The sequence below is a fragment of the Harpegnathos saltator genome, unplaced genomic scaffold (assembly GCF_003227715.2).
Source record: "Harpegnathos saltator strain DR-91 unplaced genomic scaffold, Hsal_v8.6 scaffold814, whole genome shotgun sequence".
NCBI classification, from domain to species: Eukaryota; Metazoa; Arthropoda; class Insecta; order Hymenoptera; family Formicidae; genus Harpegnathos; species Harpegnathos saltator.
Genome location: NW_020230665.1, coordinates 159,015 through 177,652, shown reverse-complemented (window position 1 = coordinate 177,652; position 18,638 = coordinate 159,015). Strand labels below are relative to the sequence as shown.

The 18,638-nt window shown below is 38.3% G+C and overlaps 1 protein-coding gene across 1 annotated transcript; it reads right to left on the bottom strand.

The window, feature by feature from the left end:
* Positions 1 to 1,461: 1,461 nt before the first annotated feature.
* LOC112590457 (histone-lysine N-methyltransferase SETMAR-like) lies at positions 1,462 to 2,716 on the bottom strand. The gene has a single exon (XM_025306940.1). The coding sequence runs from the start codon at positions 2,555 to 2,557 to the stop codon at positions 1,526 to 1,528; it is 1,032 nt and encodes a 343-aa protein (XP_025162725.1). The 5' UTR covers positions 2,558 to 2,716; the 3' UTR covers positions 1,462 to 1,525.
* Positions 2,717 to 18,638: the final 15,922 nt, after the last annotated feature.

Sequence of the window (18,638 nt, the reverse complement as noted above, 5' to 3'; positions counted from 1 at the left end):
TTTCGACAATTGGCCTTCCAGTGCGTGGTGCATCTTTGACATCGAAATTACCGGAACGGAATCGACGAAACCAAAATTGCGTGTGATTGGTTGTTACAGTATCAGGACCATAAACACTATTCACATTTTCAGCCGCTTGGCGTTTTCGCCTTTATCGAAGAAAAACTATAAAATATAGCGTATTTTCTCTTTGCTAGTGTCCATCTTTGACGCGCGCTCAAACAAAACTAAGTCAACTAATCACAAAACTGTCAGAAAAGTTTTTTTTAGTACGAAATCTCATCTTTCTAACGCCATCTAGTGAAACCCGATCGGATTTATACAACGCGAGATACAGATAACTAAAGCCATCTATTGGAAAAATAATAGATTTCTTTTTACTACACCTGATATTTAAGGAAAACTTGGTAACTTTTATTTACATTTAACTTGCAATATCTCGTTAACTGTTCGTCGAAAGAAAAAATATTGTATTAGATTTTAATAATTTCTTAATAATTTAATAATTTCAAAATTTCTGAAGGTCGGTAAGTTAACAAAAGTTAGGACACTATTATGGTAATATATTCTTGATAGTAAATAAAATAAAAAAGTCTAATACTATTTTTTCTTTCGACGTATAGTTAGCGAGATATCGTAAGTTAAATGTTGAAAAAGTTACCAAGATTTCCTTAACTATCTCAAAATTTACTAAGCAATTAAGAAAATATTTCAGACAAAAGTTGTTCAAATTAATTAGTAGAAAAAGATAATATAATAAAAAATTGATTTCTATTTAAGAAAATTGATTATCAGTGAATATCTCGAAAGTGATGCCATTTATAAATAAACTGCTATCGCTGTTTTACGTCCCCCTTCAAGCCAAACAACTTTTGTCTTAAACATTTTTCGACGCAGTGTTTCTGAGATATTTAAGTGGATCTTTTAAAGTGGGACACCCTGTACATATATATCATTTTAATTTTCTGGCATGTGTGTGCTTTCTTTACTTATGAAAACAAGCGTGTCCTATGTAAATGTAAAATATAAATTGCACGAAGATATTTTAGTACATACATCACACATTACTATTCTTCATTACGTTTCTTTCTTTTGTACAATTGATAAGCTCATACATTGCTCACATACGCGCCCACCAGAAAGTTATAGTATATTAAGTAAAAGCATATGCGTTTTTTTCCTTTTAATACTAGAAGTACTAAATTATTTTCGACCTTTCTGAGTTTTTAAACAAATATTGTGTTTATGTCAAACGCAGAATTGTGAAAGTTTCTGAACTATTTATTATATATTAATTTTAATTTTATACAAACTTCACAACAGTGTTGTCTTGAACATAATATATTCAATATTTGTTTATAATAACACAAAAAAGTCAAAAATAATTGAATATACTACTAGTGTAAAGGTCACTTTACACAATGTATTATTCACGATAAATTTGGGTTATATTAGGGGGACCGGAAAGTAATGTCGCTTTCTTACATTAAATTCAAACGAATAAATTTTTAATAAGTCTTTATTTTTAATCAATAATATAATCACCCTCGTTATCAACAACCTTTTGCCATCTAGTGTGCAAATTTTCAATACCGGACCGATAAAAATCAATTGGTTTTTGAGTAAAATATCTCGAGATGGCATTTTGGACATCATCCAAATTTTCAAATTTTTTGCCACTAAGAAAATGTTGTAGGGATCGGAATAAATGGAAATCCGAGGGTGCGATATCGGGCGAATATGGTGGGTGAGGCAGTACCTCCCACCCCAATTCATTAATTTTTTCCAGTGTTCGCTTTGCACAGTGCGGTCTCGCATTGTCGTGTTGCAGAATGACGCCCTTTCTGTTGACAATCGCCGGATACTTTTCGATTAAAGATTGGTTCACTCGATCCAATTGTTCACAATAAAGGTCTGCATTAACAGTTTGTCCAAGTTTCAGCACTTCAAAGTGAACAATTCCGCGAATACTCCACCAAACACACAGAAGCGCCTTTTTGGGATGTAAACCCGGCTTCGCAGTACTTCGTGGTGATTCGTTTGAAGAGAGCCACTGCCTTTTGCGTTTTGGATTATCATATAGGACCCATTTTTCGTCTCCAGTGATCAAACGATCAAAAAACGGTTCTGTATGGTGGCGTTGAAGCAATACGTTGCATATGATGGATCGGTTGGCTTTGTTCTCTTCGGACAGATTATGGGGGACCCAAACACCTGCTTTGCTTATTTTTCCAATCTGCTGTAAATGTTTCTGGATGGTCGACCAAGGTTGGTTAAGGGTGTTTGACAGTTCCTCGATTGTTTGACATGGATTTGCTTCCACTTTTGCCCTTAGCATGTCGTTGTCTAATGTTGTTGGTCTTCCTGATCGATAGGAGTCAGAGAGATCAAAATTACCGGATCTGAACTTGGAAAACCATCTTTGGCATTTACGAACGTCTAATGCACTTGGATAAACATCGCAAATGTTTTTGGTCGCAACTGTTGCGTTACTACCCTTGCGAAACTCAAAAAGCATACAATGCCGAATATGCTCTTCTGGTATTTGGCTAGCCATTTCACCCCAAATTACAAAAAAAGAGTTTAATATTGAATTATTTAGAAGTGAACAAGTCACAATAACCTTAAAATGACTTTGGCACGCCTTCGAGATACACAATGAGCTGACAAATGACAATCAAATATCGACATGCGCAGAAACGACATTACTTTCCGGTCCCCCTAATATATCTATTCATGTAATATATTGTATAATGTAGCTAACAATACATGATTATTAAATGTGTACACATTTATTATATATATTTATTATTTATATGTATTATTATTAAATGTGTATATTTTTATTATTTTTATCATAATTACTCCAAGTATGTTATTGGTTTCTAAATCCAATATTTTCCGAATTCTGTCGTAAAGTATACCAGGTATGTCGGTAATTACTTTCCGGTTTTTGTAACAGATGTCACTAGCCATAAGTATGCAATGTTATGATTTGATACATATGTCATTTTATTCTACTGACATTAACCTCAAAACTACACAAGTTACGTTCCGCCAAAATAACAACGTTATAGATTAATAATTTTTTGAAAATGTCGAGTTTTGTGCCTGAAAACGTGCATTTGCGGCACTCATTACTTTTCTTCTTTAATCAAAAGAAAAAAGCCGCTGAAAGTCATCGTTTGCTGGTAGAGACTTACGGTGAGCATGCTCCAACCATAAGAACATGTGAAACGTGGTTTCGACAATTCAAATGTGGTGATTTCAACGTTCAAGACAAAAAATGTCCTGGTAGGCCGAAAACGTTTGAAGATGCGGAATTGCAGGAGTTATTGGATGAAGACTCAACACAAACTCAAAAACAATTGGGAGAAAAGTTGAATGTGAGCCGAGTAGCAATTTGTGAACGATTACAAGCGATGGGAACGATCCAAAAGATGGGAAGATGGATGCCACATGAATTGAATGACAGGCAATTGGAAAATCGAAAAATCGTCAGTGAAATGCTGCTTCAAAGGTATGAAAGGAAGTCATTTCTGCATCGAATAGTAACGGGTGATGAAAAATGGATTTATTTCGAAAATCCCAAGCGAAAAAAATCATGGTTATCACCTGGCGAAGGCGGCCCATCGACTGCAAGGCCAAATCGCTTTGGTCGCAAGACCATGCTCTGTGTCTGGTGGGACCAGGTTAGTGTCGTATATTATGAACTGTTGAAACCTGGAGAAACAGTTAATACTGTTCGCTACCAACAACAAATGATCAATTTGAACTGTGCATTGATCGAAAAACGTCCACAATACGCTCAAAGACATGATAAGGTGATTTTGCAGCATGACAACGCGCCGTCTCATACAGCAAAACCAGTCAAAGAAGTGTTGAAATCACTTGGATGGGAATTTTTATCGCACCCGTCGTACTCTCCAGACCTGGCTCCATCCGACTACCACCTTTTCGCATCGATGGCGCACGCGCTTGCAGAGCAGTACTTCGCCGATTTCGAAGAAGTTAAAAAATGGCTCGATGAATGGTTTAGCTCAAAGGAGAAACAGTTCTTTTGGAATGGCATCCATAAATTGCCTGAGAGATGGGCAAAATGTATAGAATCAAATGGCCAATATTTTGAATAAATATATTTTAACTATCCATTGTAAATAACGTGTTTTCTTTAGCGAAAAAACCGGAAAGGAATTACCGACACACCTGGTATGTACAAGGTGCGTACGGTATTTGAGGACAAATTGACATTAAAACTAATTTGTTCATATTTTTTGCAAAATTTATTATAATTCCATGAAATTTTTACACGACGTTAATTGACTCCTAGACTATACAATTACTTAATAAAATCCCCATTAGCGGCAATAACAGACTCAATCCGGGGTCGGAACGATTGCATGCCCGAATCAAATGTTTTTTGTTCATTTTGATCATTATTGTTGTTATAGCATCTTTCAGTGATGAAACATTATTATGAGGATGTTTATTGGTCTCCCATTCAACTACGCCCCATACGTAATAATCCAGGGGATTAAGGTCTGGGGAGCTAGGTGGCCATAAGTTTGGGGTAATGTGGTCATAGAAATTTTCGGTCATCCAATCTTGTGTTGTCATGGCTTTGTGTGAAGGAGCAGAGTCTTGCTGGAATATGTATGGTCTGTCTCCACGTACACTATCAATCCAGGGTTTCACAACTGTTTCTAAAACCTCGATGTAGGCGGCAGCATTCACCCGAAGCCCCTGACGAAAGAAGTGGAGTGGCATAACATGTCCTTCGTTGCTCACAACTCCTAAAACCATGACAGTTGCTGGAAACTTCGTGTGCATAACACGAGGAACTTCTGTAGGATATGAGCATAACCACCTGTCATGTCTCCGATTGATTTTTTGGTCTTGATCGAAATTTTTTTCGTCAGAAAAAAACCACAATATGTTAGGAACTGCAGGGTGCTTAAGCTTGTTCAAAAGACGTTTTCCTCGGATAACTGTCGGATCTCTGTTCCCGAGTTTGTGCCGACATAAACTGTCTTCTGCGCATAACGTAGGACGTATAGCGGAGGTCTTCGCGGACAACTCGACGGATTAGGCTCTCAGAGACATTCAAGTCCCTCGTAATGGCCCTCATGGACTTTGATAGGTTCTCGTCAACGATCTCTTGCACTTATTGGACAAATTGTGTATTTCTGGTAGTGTCCGAACGTTCCTCATGTTTCTTGCGTTTTGTAACAGTTTCTACATCGCCAGCTGATGCTTCCAATTCTCGACGAACCTTATGTACGAATGATCGGGCACAATTGAGAAAACTGGAGATTTCTAAATCGATGTGTTTCGCGCATATAGCGACGATAACTGCATATCTTTTCATTTCTTGCGTTACTTTATAGTTCTCCATTGATGATATGACAAGAAAAAGAAACAAACAAAATTGTTCTCCAGAAATTACATTCACATATATGAGTGTCCTCAAATACCGTACACACCCTGTGACAGGGTATCCCATTTTAAATGTCCACCTTAAATGTCTGTTATTTTTTATTTTAGAGAAAAATTGTTCAGATACGTTTTGTATGGTTTCGAGGGGGCCATGAGATGGTGCCATTCATTTGACCTTGAAGAGTCATTTAAAGGTCACGTGAAGGTTACCTCAATTTTTTTAGATGATACCCCATATTTTTATTACATATTCTTGTAGCTGACCTCGAGAGCTTCCCAAAACACTATAACCAAATGTTTTTTGGTGAAGTACTTATGAGTTATAAAGCTCCAAATTTACAAAATTTTGATAAAAATACAAAATATTTCGTAAAACATTCACTTTCCGATAGTCTTATCTTACATGATCCAACCAGTCAAGGCAAGATCCGAGCATGATCCAACCAGTCAAGGCAAGATCCGAGCATGATCCAGCCAGTCAAGACGAGATCTTGTATTGCCTGATAATCAATGAACTGTAACAATTGCGAAAGTGCAATTGTCAATTCTTTTAATCAAATAAATATCAAGAGGCTTGTTTCAAATTTCTTACTTGGGCAACTGTCGGTATTTTGGCGAAGTCTTAGACAGACGCATATTATTATCCATTGACTTTTTTTTGATAAGACAGGAATTTTTAGTTATTTGGCGCTTTTTTCTTTATAGTTATGTCTGCTTATCCACCAAATGAAATTGTGGACATGATTAGCATTTTGGGTGAGGTCAGGAATAATTACTCGGCAGCAGAAAGGTTTTATGCTGAAAGATTTCCAGAGAGACGCCATCCTTATAGGAAAGTAATAAAAAGATTCTGCGACAGAGCTGAACAGGGTATTCTTAAAAGAAATTGGCGAAAATCGGGCCCTGATGAAGTCACATCATTAACTCTTATAGGTGCCGTTGCTTTGAATCCTCAAATCTCTACGAGACAAATTGAGAGGCAATACGGTATATCTAAATCAACAGCCAATCGTGTGCTCAAGCTTAACAAGTTTCACCCATATCACATTCATCTAACTCAGCAATTGGAAGAGAGGGACTACCAACGCCATGTACGTTTTTGTAACTGGGCTCGAGATCAAATCCAACAAAATCCCTGGTTCATTGCTGATACGCTTTTTTCTGATGAAGCCACGTTTTCTAATAGAGGAGGCGTTAATAGACATAACTGCCATTATTATTCAGATGCTAATCCACATTAGCAGAGAAGCCAAGAGTTCCAACGGCAGTGGTCCATTAACGTTTGGGCAGGCATCCTGGGAGATGTTATTGTTGGTCCATATTTTTTTGAAGAAAATCTCAATGCGGCAATCTATCTATGATTTCTTCAAGATGACCCGCCCAACCTCTTGAGACATGTCGATAATGATTTACTCAGACGAATGTGGTTCCAACAAGATGGAGCATCGGCTTATAGATCTCGAGCTGTTACACAATATTTAAACAATAGATTCCTGAATAGGTGGATTGGTATGGGCAGCCGAGTTCAAGAATGGCCCCCGAGATCACCCGACTTGACACCCCTAGATCTTTGTTTCTGGGGCTACATTAGAGATATAGTTTATTCGCAAAAGCCTACAACCGTTGAAAATATGAAAAACCGGATCAGACAGGCTTGCAGAAATATTAATGTAGGTGTTCTTGAAAAAGTTAGCAACGACTTTCACCATAGACTAGAGTTATGCATACAAGTAAATGGCCAAGTCTTTGAACACTTTAAGTAATTGTACACAAAAGAAGATCTTACCTTGACTGGTTGGATCACGCTCGGATCTTGCCGTGACTGGCTGGATCATGCTCGGATCTTGCCTTGACTGGCTGGATCATGCTCGGATCTTGCCTTGAATGGCTGGATCATGCTCGGATCTTGCCTTGACTGGCTGGATCTTACACGGATCTTGCCTTGACTGGCTGGATCACGCTCGGATCTTGCCTTGACTGGTTGGATCATGCTCGGATCTTGCCTTGACTGGTTGGATCATGCTCGGATCTTGCCTTGACTGGTTGGATCATGTAAGATAAGACTATGGGAATGTGAATGTTTTACGAAATATTTTGTATTTTTATCAAAATTTTGTAAATTGGAGCTTTATGACGAAAAGTACTTCACCAAGAACATTTGATTATAGTGTTTTGGTAAGGTCTCGAGGTCAGCTACAAGAATGTGTAATAAAAAATAGGGGCTCCCATCTGAAAAGATTGAGGTAACCTTCACGTGACCTTCAAATGACTCTTCAAGGTCAAATCAATGGTACCATCTTATGGCCTCGTCGAAACTATGAAAAACGTATCTGAACGATTTTTCTCTAAAATCAAAAATAAGAAAGATATTTGGGGTGGATACTTAAAACGGGACACCCTGCATATATGTATATATAGGATCTTGAAAAAGTCCGGGGACTCTAAAATATTTCAAGAAATATGAAAGATATGAAAACATATTTCATACAAAAGTAGGGCTAAAAAAGATTTAAAAGACTATTTAGTAGTCATATCAAATTGACCATAGGTGGTCATATGAAGGTCATATAAAGGTCAAATTTGTTTTTTTTTAATAGGATTCCTATTTTTTATTGAAAATTCGTGTAGCTTATCTCTAGTGCTTTCCAAAACACTATAATGAAGTCATTTTTTATTAAGATTTTCCGAGTTATGACGTTTGATGAAAGTTACAGTACCGGCGGCATTAGTATTACCCAAAATGTACCGCACGGAGGTTGCGCAGTCGGATTTACACCTCGTGCGCGCGCGCGCCCGCGTATGTGTGTGTGTGTCACTACAGAGATCAAGACCCTACGGTTTGTCACTCCCGCAGTATTTTAAGACTCCAAACCCTCTCCGTAGTTTGTGTGTGTGTGTGTGTGTGTGTGTGTTGTGTGTGTAGGTAACATTTTTCAAGCTATTGCTTTTTACTTTTTCAATTAATCAAATGTTCAAAATGTCTTCCATCTACTGTTTGGCAATGAGCTAAACGTTCATAAAAACTATTGATCACATGGCTTATTTGTTCTAAAGTGATCAGAGATGCTTCCTGCATTATTCGATTCTTCAGGTCTTCCAAATTAGATGGTTTCGTCGCATAAACCTTACTTTTGATGTGTCTCCAAAAAAAGAAATCAAGAGGAGGTAGATCAGGTGATCTAGCAAGTCACTCAATAGCACCTCTCCTTCCTATCCATCGATTAGGAAAGGAATGGTTTAAAAATTCTCGAACTCGTACTGCCAAATGAGGTCCTGCTCCATCTTGTTGGAATCAAACGTTTCGCATGTTTGCGTCAAATAAATTTTCAATTTCAGGAATGATATGATCTCACAATAAATTTTCATATTTTTCAACATTTAAACACCATCTATGAAAAATAGGCCTATAATACCGCGACTACAGATCCCTGTCCAAACATTCAATTTCTGTGGATATTGTGCATGGAGATCACTTATCCAATATGGATTTTCGTCACTCCAATATCTACAGTTGTGGCGATAAACAGCACCATTTATTTGAAATATGGCTTCATCAGAAAAAATAACAAAATTCAAAAAGTTAGCATTATCATCACATCGATGCATCAGTTCTTCACAAAACTGAATTCTTCTATCAAAATCATCTTCCATAAGTTCTTGAGCGATAACAATTTTATACGGATAATATTTATGCTTTTTTAAAATGTTAGAAACGCTGCCTTCACTGATATCATGGGCTTGTGCTGTTTTTGATACGGACAAATGAGGATTTTCCTGAAATGATTGGAGAACATCCAGTCTTATCATCATTAGGTGCGGATTTTGGTCTTCCGCTGCGAGATCGGTCCTTAACTGTTCCCGTTTCAAAGAAACGAGACACTGTTCTGCAAACAGTGGATTTAGAAATAGGATCAAGATCAGGATGTGTAACACTAGAATAAATCAGCTACTTCTTGATATGATCTAATACAGTCACCAAATATTCGAAAAATAAGTAGCAATATTCTTTCTTTTTCGGTCAACATTTTTCAGAGAAAAATGTGATATTATAATCGGAAACAGAAACAAAAGAGACAATAAGCGAAATACGAGCGAGCGCAACTCGTTTTTAGAATATGTGAACCGAGAAGCATCTCTGATCGCACTTCTGCGTGGTACATTTTGTGTAATGCTAATGCCGGTGGTACTGTAACTTTCAAGCGTCATAACTCGGAAAGAACTTAATAAAAATGACTTCATTATAGTGCTTTGGAAAGCTCTCGAGATGAGCTATAAGAATTTCCAACAAAAAATAGGGGGTTCTATTTAAAAAAACAAAGTTGACTTTCATACTTGAGCAACGCCACCTATGGTCAAACTGATATGACTACTAAATATATCCTTTTAAGCCCTACAACTTTCATATCAAAGATTTTTTTGTATCTTTCATATTTTTCGAAATATTTTAGCGTTCCTGGACTTTTTGAGGACTCTGTATACAGCGTGAAGAAAAACCCCGGGACCCCTGAAAATTTTGAAAAATATACACTTTATAAAAAAATGTTTCAGACAAAAGTTGTAGCGTTGAAAAAGATTTATTTATATTTATATATAAACCGATCTTAACAATTGACCTTGGGTGGCGTCATCAAGGTCAGGACAAAGTCACCTCGGATTTTTTAAATGGAACCTCTAATTTTTTATTGCATATTCTTATAGCCCTTCTTCAGACCTTTTCAAAGTACTATGGTTTTATCCAATTTGAATAAGCTGTTCCGAAGTTATCGAGTTTTTTAAAGTAAGATATCTAGCCAACTAAGGCAAGATCGGAGGATGATCCGGCCAACTAAGGCAAGATCGTAGGATGATCCGGCCAACTAAGGCAAGATCGTAGGATGATCCGGCCAACTAAGGCAATATCGTAGGATGATCCGGCCAACTAAGGCAAGATCGGAGGATGATTCAGTCAACTAAGGCAAGATTGGAGGATGATCCAGCCAACTAAGGCAAGATCGGAGGATGATCCAGCCAACTAAGGCAAGATCGGAGGATGATCCGGCCAACTAAGGCAAGATCGTAGGATGATCCGGCCAACTAAGGCAAGATCGTAGGATGATCCGGCCAACTAAGTCAAGATCGGAGGATGATCCGGCCAACTAAGGCAAGATCGGAGGATGATCCAGCCAACTAAGGCAAGATCGGAGGATGATCCGGCCAACTAAGGCAAGATCGGAGGATTGTCCGGCCAACTAAGGCAAGATCGGAGGATGATCCAGCCAAGTAAGGCAAGATCGTAGGATGATCCGGCCAACTAAAGCAAGGTCGGGAGTTGTCTGTTCAACTAAGGCAATACTGGAAAGCTTTAAAGTAATTGTTCAAAATGTCCACCATCAACAGTTTGACAATAAGCTAATCTATCGTAAAAAGATGAAATGGCTTTTTGAATGTAATCAGCAGGGATGAGAGCAGCTTCATCAAGAATTCGATTTCGTAAGTCATCCAAATTTTGTGGTTTCGTTTTGTAAACTCTATCTTTTAAATGGCCCCACAGGAAGTAATCGTTAGGTGATAAATCGGGTGATAAATAGGATGTCGAGGATGCCATTCTATAGGTCCTCTTCTACCTATCCATCGATGAGGAAACACTGTATCCAGATAATTACGGACGTCCCTTCCGTAATGTGGGGGGGGGGCACCATCTTGTTGGAACTATGTATGTTCGAAGTTGTCATCCATGATTGCTTGTATCGCTGGAACTGTTTCGTTTCTTAGCATATTTTTATATTTTATCGCTGTTAGATTTCCGTCAATAAAGAGTGGACCTATGAGTACATTATTCAAAATGCCTACCCAAACATTCACTTTTTGTGGATACTGCGTGTGTGTTTCTTCAATCCAGTGAGAATTTGTATCTGACCAAAATCTACAATTGTGTCGATTAACGTGGTCATTTAACTGAAATGTTGCCTCATCTGAAAATACTACATTTGGTAGATAGGATCTTCGGCTATTTTTTCCATCATCAAATCACAAAATTCAATGCGCCTATCAAAATCATCTTCATTTAGCTCTTGTACAAGATGGATCTTATAAGGATGAAATTTATTCATTTTCAATATTTTAAGCACAGACATTTGATATATTTCATGTTACTGTCCTACTTTGCGTGTTGAATTATGCGGATTTCCGATAAAGGATTGTAGAACATCTAATGATTTTTCTACACTTGTTGCTGATACTGGCCTACCTGGTATTATACGATTTTTCACATTTCCAGTTTCCTAAAAACGCCTTATCGTTCTTTCAACGATAGATTTTGAAATGGCGTTACCCTGATTACGAAAAGTTTCATTAAAAAGCCGCCTCACATCATTGTACGACCTTAGTCGATTATCCCATCCTCTCATCATCAAAAGAGATATGCGTTCTCGTTCTGAAAGACTTGCCATATTGACAAGCAGAAGTGGTAAGATTTAGTCTAATCGATTAAATTAATATTTGGATCAATTCAAAGTTATTCTAAAGACAGTGCTGAAGAATAATAATGAGCACGGAATGAAATGCAATTAAGTCAGCTTACAACTAGCTTCAAACTGTTTCTTAATAATTTTCAAAAAAATAGAGGAATTTCAGTCGAGTTTGCGATTCACTAAACTGTAATGAGTATTAAATGAGTAAATGGAAGAAATAAACATCGAACAGCAGAATAGTTCAAATAAATAAATAACTGAAATAAATCAATCAACGAAATTAAGACAAGCCAATAGGAGCCAACGCCTGGAAGTTAGTCGCGCAATTATTTTTACGAATTGGCTGGATCATCCTCCGATCTTGTCTTAGTTGGCTCGATCACTCCGACCTTGCCTTAGTTGGCCGGATCATCCTCCGATTTTGCTTTAGTTGGCCGAATCATCCTACGACCTTGCCTTAGTTGGCCGGATCATCCTCCGATCTTGCCTTAGTTGGCTAGATATCTTACTTTAAAAAACTCGATAACTTCGGAATAGCTTATTCAAATTGGATAAAACCATAGTGCTTTGAAAAGGTCTGAAGAATGGTTATAAGAATATGCAATGAAAAATTGGAATTCTATTTAAAAAATCCGAGGTGACTTTGTCCTGACCTTGATGACGCCACCCAATGTCAAATTGTTAAAATGGGTGAATAGATCTTTTTCAACGCTACAACTTTTGCCTGAAACATTTTTCTATAAAGTGTATATTTTTCGAAATTTTCGAGAGTCCCGGGGTTTTTTCTTCTCCCTGTATGTATGGGACATTCTCTGTCTAATCTGACACTCCCTTTGTCCAAAAATTGAAGCAACGAAAAAAACTGTACCCGGGCTCATTTTGAAGTTATGAATGTGTACTTCTATTTAAACCTTGGCCTTTTCAGAAAATCAATATGATGGTTTCAATATGGCGGGTTGAAGTCGGAAGAATTAATAGGAAATTTATGATTACCTGATTATATCTTTCATATCGGATAAAATTCATGAAGTAAAATGGTTTCTGAGTTTTCGAAGGTGCTCTTTCCAAATCAATGATTGGATTTTTCATTTAACCTCTTTTAAGGGTTAAAAATAGGGGTTGAGTGTTAATTTTCCAAGTTATCGTGCATACAATGCCATTCATTGGTTGAGAAAAGTATATCTCAGAGCTATCTGAGTATATTATTCCACAAACCGATCATGCATCAGCATTTCATCTCCTAGAAGGGTTAGAAATAAGGATTGAGGTGAATTTTCAAGGATTTCGTACACGTAATGCTGTTCGTTGGTAAGGAGAAAATATTTCAAAGCTATTAAAATGTATTCTTGGAGAAACCGATGTTCCTTCAGCAAGTTGCTTTCTAAGAGGGTTGGAAATAAGGGTTGTCGAGGATTTGTACAGATTTTTGTGCTCTTAATGCAATTCGTTCGAATGAACAGAATATTTCTGGGCTTTATGAAAAGATTTCGAAAGAAGCTGATGTTTCTCCAGCATTTTACCCTTTGAGAAGAAGAAAATTAGGGGTTGGGGGTGACTATTGGTTGGTTTTATGCACTCGATGCCAATCGTTGGAGGGAACAAAATATTACCGGAGCTTGATCAAGGGATTTCCTTCGAAGCTGATGCTTCTTCAAATTATACCCCTCTAAAAAATGTGAAATCAGAGATTAGGACAGTAGTTTTTCTCAAATATCTTAGAAAATATTAGATGAATAAAAAAATGTTTGAGACAAAAGCTGTTCAAATTAACTAGTAGAAGAAAACAGTGTATTAAAAAATAAGGGTTCCTATTTAAAAAACGCAAGATAACCTTCAAATGGCCTTGAAAATAGAGGTCAAGGTCAAAGTCAAGGTCATCATAAGGTAGCTCACTTAAATCCCTACAACTTTTATTGAAATCATTTTCCTTGAAATGGACTGTTCGTTACTTTTGGGGCACCCTGTATACAGGGTGTCCCATTTTAATGTCTCACTCAAAATAACTCTTCAGTATTGAAGCTTCGAGGAAAATGATCTCAATTAAAGTTATAGGGATTTAAGGGAACTACCTTATGATGATTTTGACTTTGATCTTGACCTCTATTTTTAAGGTCATTTGAAGGTCAACTTGCATTTTTAAAGTGGGAACCCTTATTTTTTATTACACTATTTTCTACTAGTTAATTTGAACAAATTTTCTCTAAAACATTTTTTATTTGTCTAATATTTGTTGAGATATTTGTGGAAAATTTGATAACTTTTTCAATATTTAACTTACGATGTCTCGCTAACTATTTGTCGGAAGAAAAAGTGGTACTAGACCTTGCTTTATTTAATCTTATCAAGAATATATTGTTACAATAGCGCCTTGACTTTTGTTAACTTACTGACTTTTGGAAATTTCAAAGTCATGAAATTAACAAAAATCAGGGTCATTAAAAGTGCATGCAGCAATATTCGAAGTAATTTGCACAATGTGTACACCGCTGCGCTGCACTTTTGGCGCTATGCGCCAAATCAGATTATTCATATTTTCATTTACGTTTTGCGTAAATTCACCTACGCATCTCTCCAATAAATCACTCGAAAGTTGTTCATATGTTGAACTTTAATCACATCATCGTGCATCGGTGGTTTATGTTGATATTGCTCCAAAGTTTCTTCGGCGTTTGTTCACTGCCACGAGCACCACGAATCTAATCCTGGAAAGCAATTTTCATGACGAGGCTCTTCATTTGTTGACGATTTGTGATGTAGTGTAGCCTATATTGCGTCTTTGATTGTTATTGCAGAATCGCAATTCCGTCTAATAGCGAGGCCATAATATACTCTAAGTTCATCCATGAGCTTTCCGGTTAATTTTCTCTTTCTCCACGTACGTAGAGGGGAACATCGAACAATAGAGACTCGAAACCAGTGCCTCCAGAAACATACACACACAGAAGAATACTGTGTTCGTGAGCGCTTTACTGGCCGCGTCAGGTAGCAGAATTCGAGTGCTCGAATGTTCGATTCCGTTTTATTCAACTCTCTGTAACTTCGCTATTTTTGCAGATATCGACATGAAATTTTCAGGATATATTCTCGAAACTTGAAGCTTTAAGAAAATGTAAAAAGAAGAAATTGATTTTTTTAACCCTGCTAGATGTATATAATTCCTTAATCATTCGAAAAAAAATATTGCAATTCGGTTCTTGGGTAGCACACGATCTCCTAGGAATGTCCTGAGAATATTTCTAGAATGTTTAAATATTCTCAGAACGTCCTCTGGATGTCTGTGCTACTGTTGGGTTGGGATGTTTTACTGCTCCTGACATATTCACCAGATATTGCTTCTTTGGATTATTACTTGTTCCGATCCTTACAGAATTTTCTTAATGGTGAAACGTTCATTTCTTTGGAAGATTACAAAAACTATCTTCAGCAGTTCCTTCATTGTGAAAACGCTTGGGTTTTATGCATGAGGAATTATGCAGCTGCCTGAAAGATAGCAAAAGATTATAGAAAACAACAACCTTTACATTACCAATTGAAATTGTATTTAAATATAAATAAATTTGTTTTTGATATGAATAAACTTCTTCCAATTTTGAGTTAAAAATATTTTTTTCCAACCTAATTCAGCAGAACGTAATTGTGAAATGTCCACTATTAGACGGACTTTGTTCCGCCAATTCTGTATTGCGCATATATTTCGCAATACAGAACTGCGTTTTTAGAATTTCAAAGGAAATGACGACGTTATTTAACTATCAGTGAACTTATTAAAATCATATAAACATTACATTCATTTTTTAATTTCTTCGGTATGATTATCGATTTTAATTAACGGCAAATGCATAACAATGACAGATCATTGATTTTAGTCAACAGTTATCAAATGTGTATCTGACTCATTGATTTTAGACGACAGCTACTAAATGCATAATTACGAGGGTCGTTCGATAAGTGAGTAATAAAGTAATAAAGCAATAAAGCAATAAAATCACCTATTTTCCAAAAAATTCTTTTTCACTTTTCGACGTTGTCTCTTTGGAGCTCTGTACACTTAGTCCAGTGGTGTTTCTATTTTTTATCCTTTCGGAAAAGTAAGAAGTGTCGAAGCCTTCAAAATACAAATACGCATCCACAGTGGCGATGACCTCCTCATTGGACAAATTTCTTTCCCCTGAGCCAGATCTTGGTTGAGGTTTGGTTGAGGTTTGGGAACAGGAAGAAGTCACAAGAGACCACATCAGGAGAATAGGATGGATGGAGCAACAATTCGAACCCTAATTAGTGTAATTTTGCCATTGCAACTGTATGAGCCGGAGCGTTGTCATGGTGAAAGATGACTTTTTTGCGCGCCAATCTCAGCCGTTTCGTTCGTAGTTCTTTGTATAAATGATTCAGAAGTGTAGAATAATATGCTTCTGTGACTGCTTGACCCTTCTGTAAGTAGTCAATGAAGATGATTTCTTGGGAATCCCAAAAAACAGCCATTACCTTCCCAGTTGACAAAACAGTCTTCACCTTTTTCGGCCCACATTCACCAGGCGCTGTCACTGCTTCGACTACTGTTTTGATTCAGGTGTATAGTGTTGGATCCAAGTCTCGTCTACGGTCACGAATCGACGCCCAAAGTTTTGTGGATTGCGCTTCAGCATCGACAAACATTGCTGCGAAATATCTTTTTGCGTGCGTTTTTAGTCGATGGTCAGCAATCACGGCACACAGTTTTTTCATTTATAATTTTACCTGCAGTATATTAACCTGCAGTATATTATGCACCCTATCTACTGAGATGCCTACAATCTCAATTATGTCACGCACCTTCATTCGGCAGTCTTCCACGACGATATGGATTTTTTCAATCATTTTTGGCGCAGTGATTTCAACTAGACGCCCGGAGCGCGCTTCATCTTTTGATGTCCGGTCACGTTTGAATTCATTAATTTAAAAGTAAACGGTCTTCAACACTGGTGCAGAGTCCCCGTGAACTTCGGCTTTGATTTGCGTAGCCGTCCACTTCTTTAAATAAAAATGTTTAATCACTGCACGGAATTCGTCTTTCTGCATTTTTACGACAATTGCTGCCACGTTCATTTCAAATGTCTGTCACATGTAAATTAAGCGTAGTTTTTAGCTGAAACTTGGTATAATGTAGTTTGAAAAGTGTTACTGCCTGACCATATACAGAGCGGTTTAAAAGTCTGGAAACGGCTAATTATTTCTGAAAGTAGCGATTCTGTAGGAAAATGTTTCAAACAAGAGTTGTAGGGTTTTAAATAATGCATTACATAGCAATATTATTATGATCTTTAAGAGTATCATCAAGGTCACATAAAAATTACTTTGAATTTTTTGATTAGAAATCCCCATTTTTATTACATATTCTTATAGCTTATCTCGAGAGCTTTCTAAAACACTATATTTAAGTTATTTTTCATGAATTACTTTCCGAGTTATGAGGTTTGAATGTTACAGTACCGCCGACATTAACATTATCCAAGATGTACTGCGTGGAGGTTGTACAATCGGATTTACACTTCTGTTGTGTATTGTGTGTGTGTGTATGCGTACGTATTGAGGGGTGGACTCCATCGAAATCTAGCCTGGAGTCTGGAGTGGGAAAAGCAGCAGCGAAGTACAAGCTCTGCTAATAGCAAAACATCTCATCTGTTATCCTGAATTGTCCCAATTGAGCTTAGCCAATTGAGATTAGAAATAATATCGATTACATGAATTACATTACATATCGTGGCAAACCTCCTCTTTCCTTGAATGTCTGAAGGCCTGCTCTCCTCCATAGCGGTGGGAAGACGCCTTCTTTGAGGCACTTAGTGAATAAGTATTTCATGGACACGGTCAGGCTCTTCTCTGTGACAGCCAGCGCCCAGGCACGGCCAGGAATGTTATCCGGGCTCGGGGCCTTCCCTTTGACCCCGAACCTCTTCCTAGCCCTGATGAACTCGTCCTGGTCCACCTCTAAGTCCTCCGTCCAATCCTCGTCCCTGAGCTTGGGAACGGGGATGCGGGGAGGCTCGTCTCCCGCACTGGAGAGCAACGCGTCGAGCACTCCCTCCAGGACTTGGGGATCGAGGGCCTCCGTCAGTGGGGGCGCCCAAGGTCTAATCTTTCCGACAGTCCTTTTGTATAGGTGTCCTTACGGATCCTCGTCCATCGAGTCCACCAGTTTTTGCTAGACGTTGTCCTTCGCTTCGCGGATGGCGGTTTCGAGTGTTTCCCGCATTTGGCGGCAGCCTTCCTTCATCCTCGTGATTTCTCTGTCGTCTTCGGTGCGCCGGGCTTGCGTATACTCGCGCCTGGCGCGGATAGAGGCCCGCCTCAAAGCGGTGATGTCCCCCGACCTTTCTTCTTCCCCTCGCCGGCTCCTCTTTTCTTGCCGGAGAACTTGCAGGTCGGCCCTCCCACCTTGTGGCCTGCCCGCGTCCGTGCAGACCCGGCAGTGAGCCGACATCGCCACGCAGTCTTCGGAGCGGTGGCCAGGGTTACCACAGCGATAACAAAGATCGCTGCGGTCAACAGTGCTTTTGCACTGTCTGCGCACGTGACCTCGCTCCAGGCATCTGAAGCATATCACAGCGCGAGCAGACTATCACCCCGGCGCGGGTCCAGCCGACCCGGATCCGCTCCATCGCGGCGATCTTGGAGGCTGCCGCGATCGGACACCGCACCATGACTGCCGCCATGACTGACCAGCAGAATGCTCTGCTGAGAGAGCAACCTTCAACTCGTCCTCGGCAACCTCCG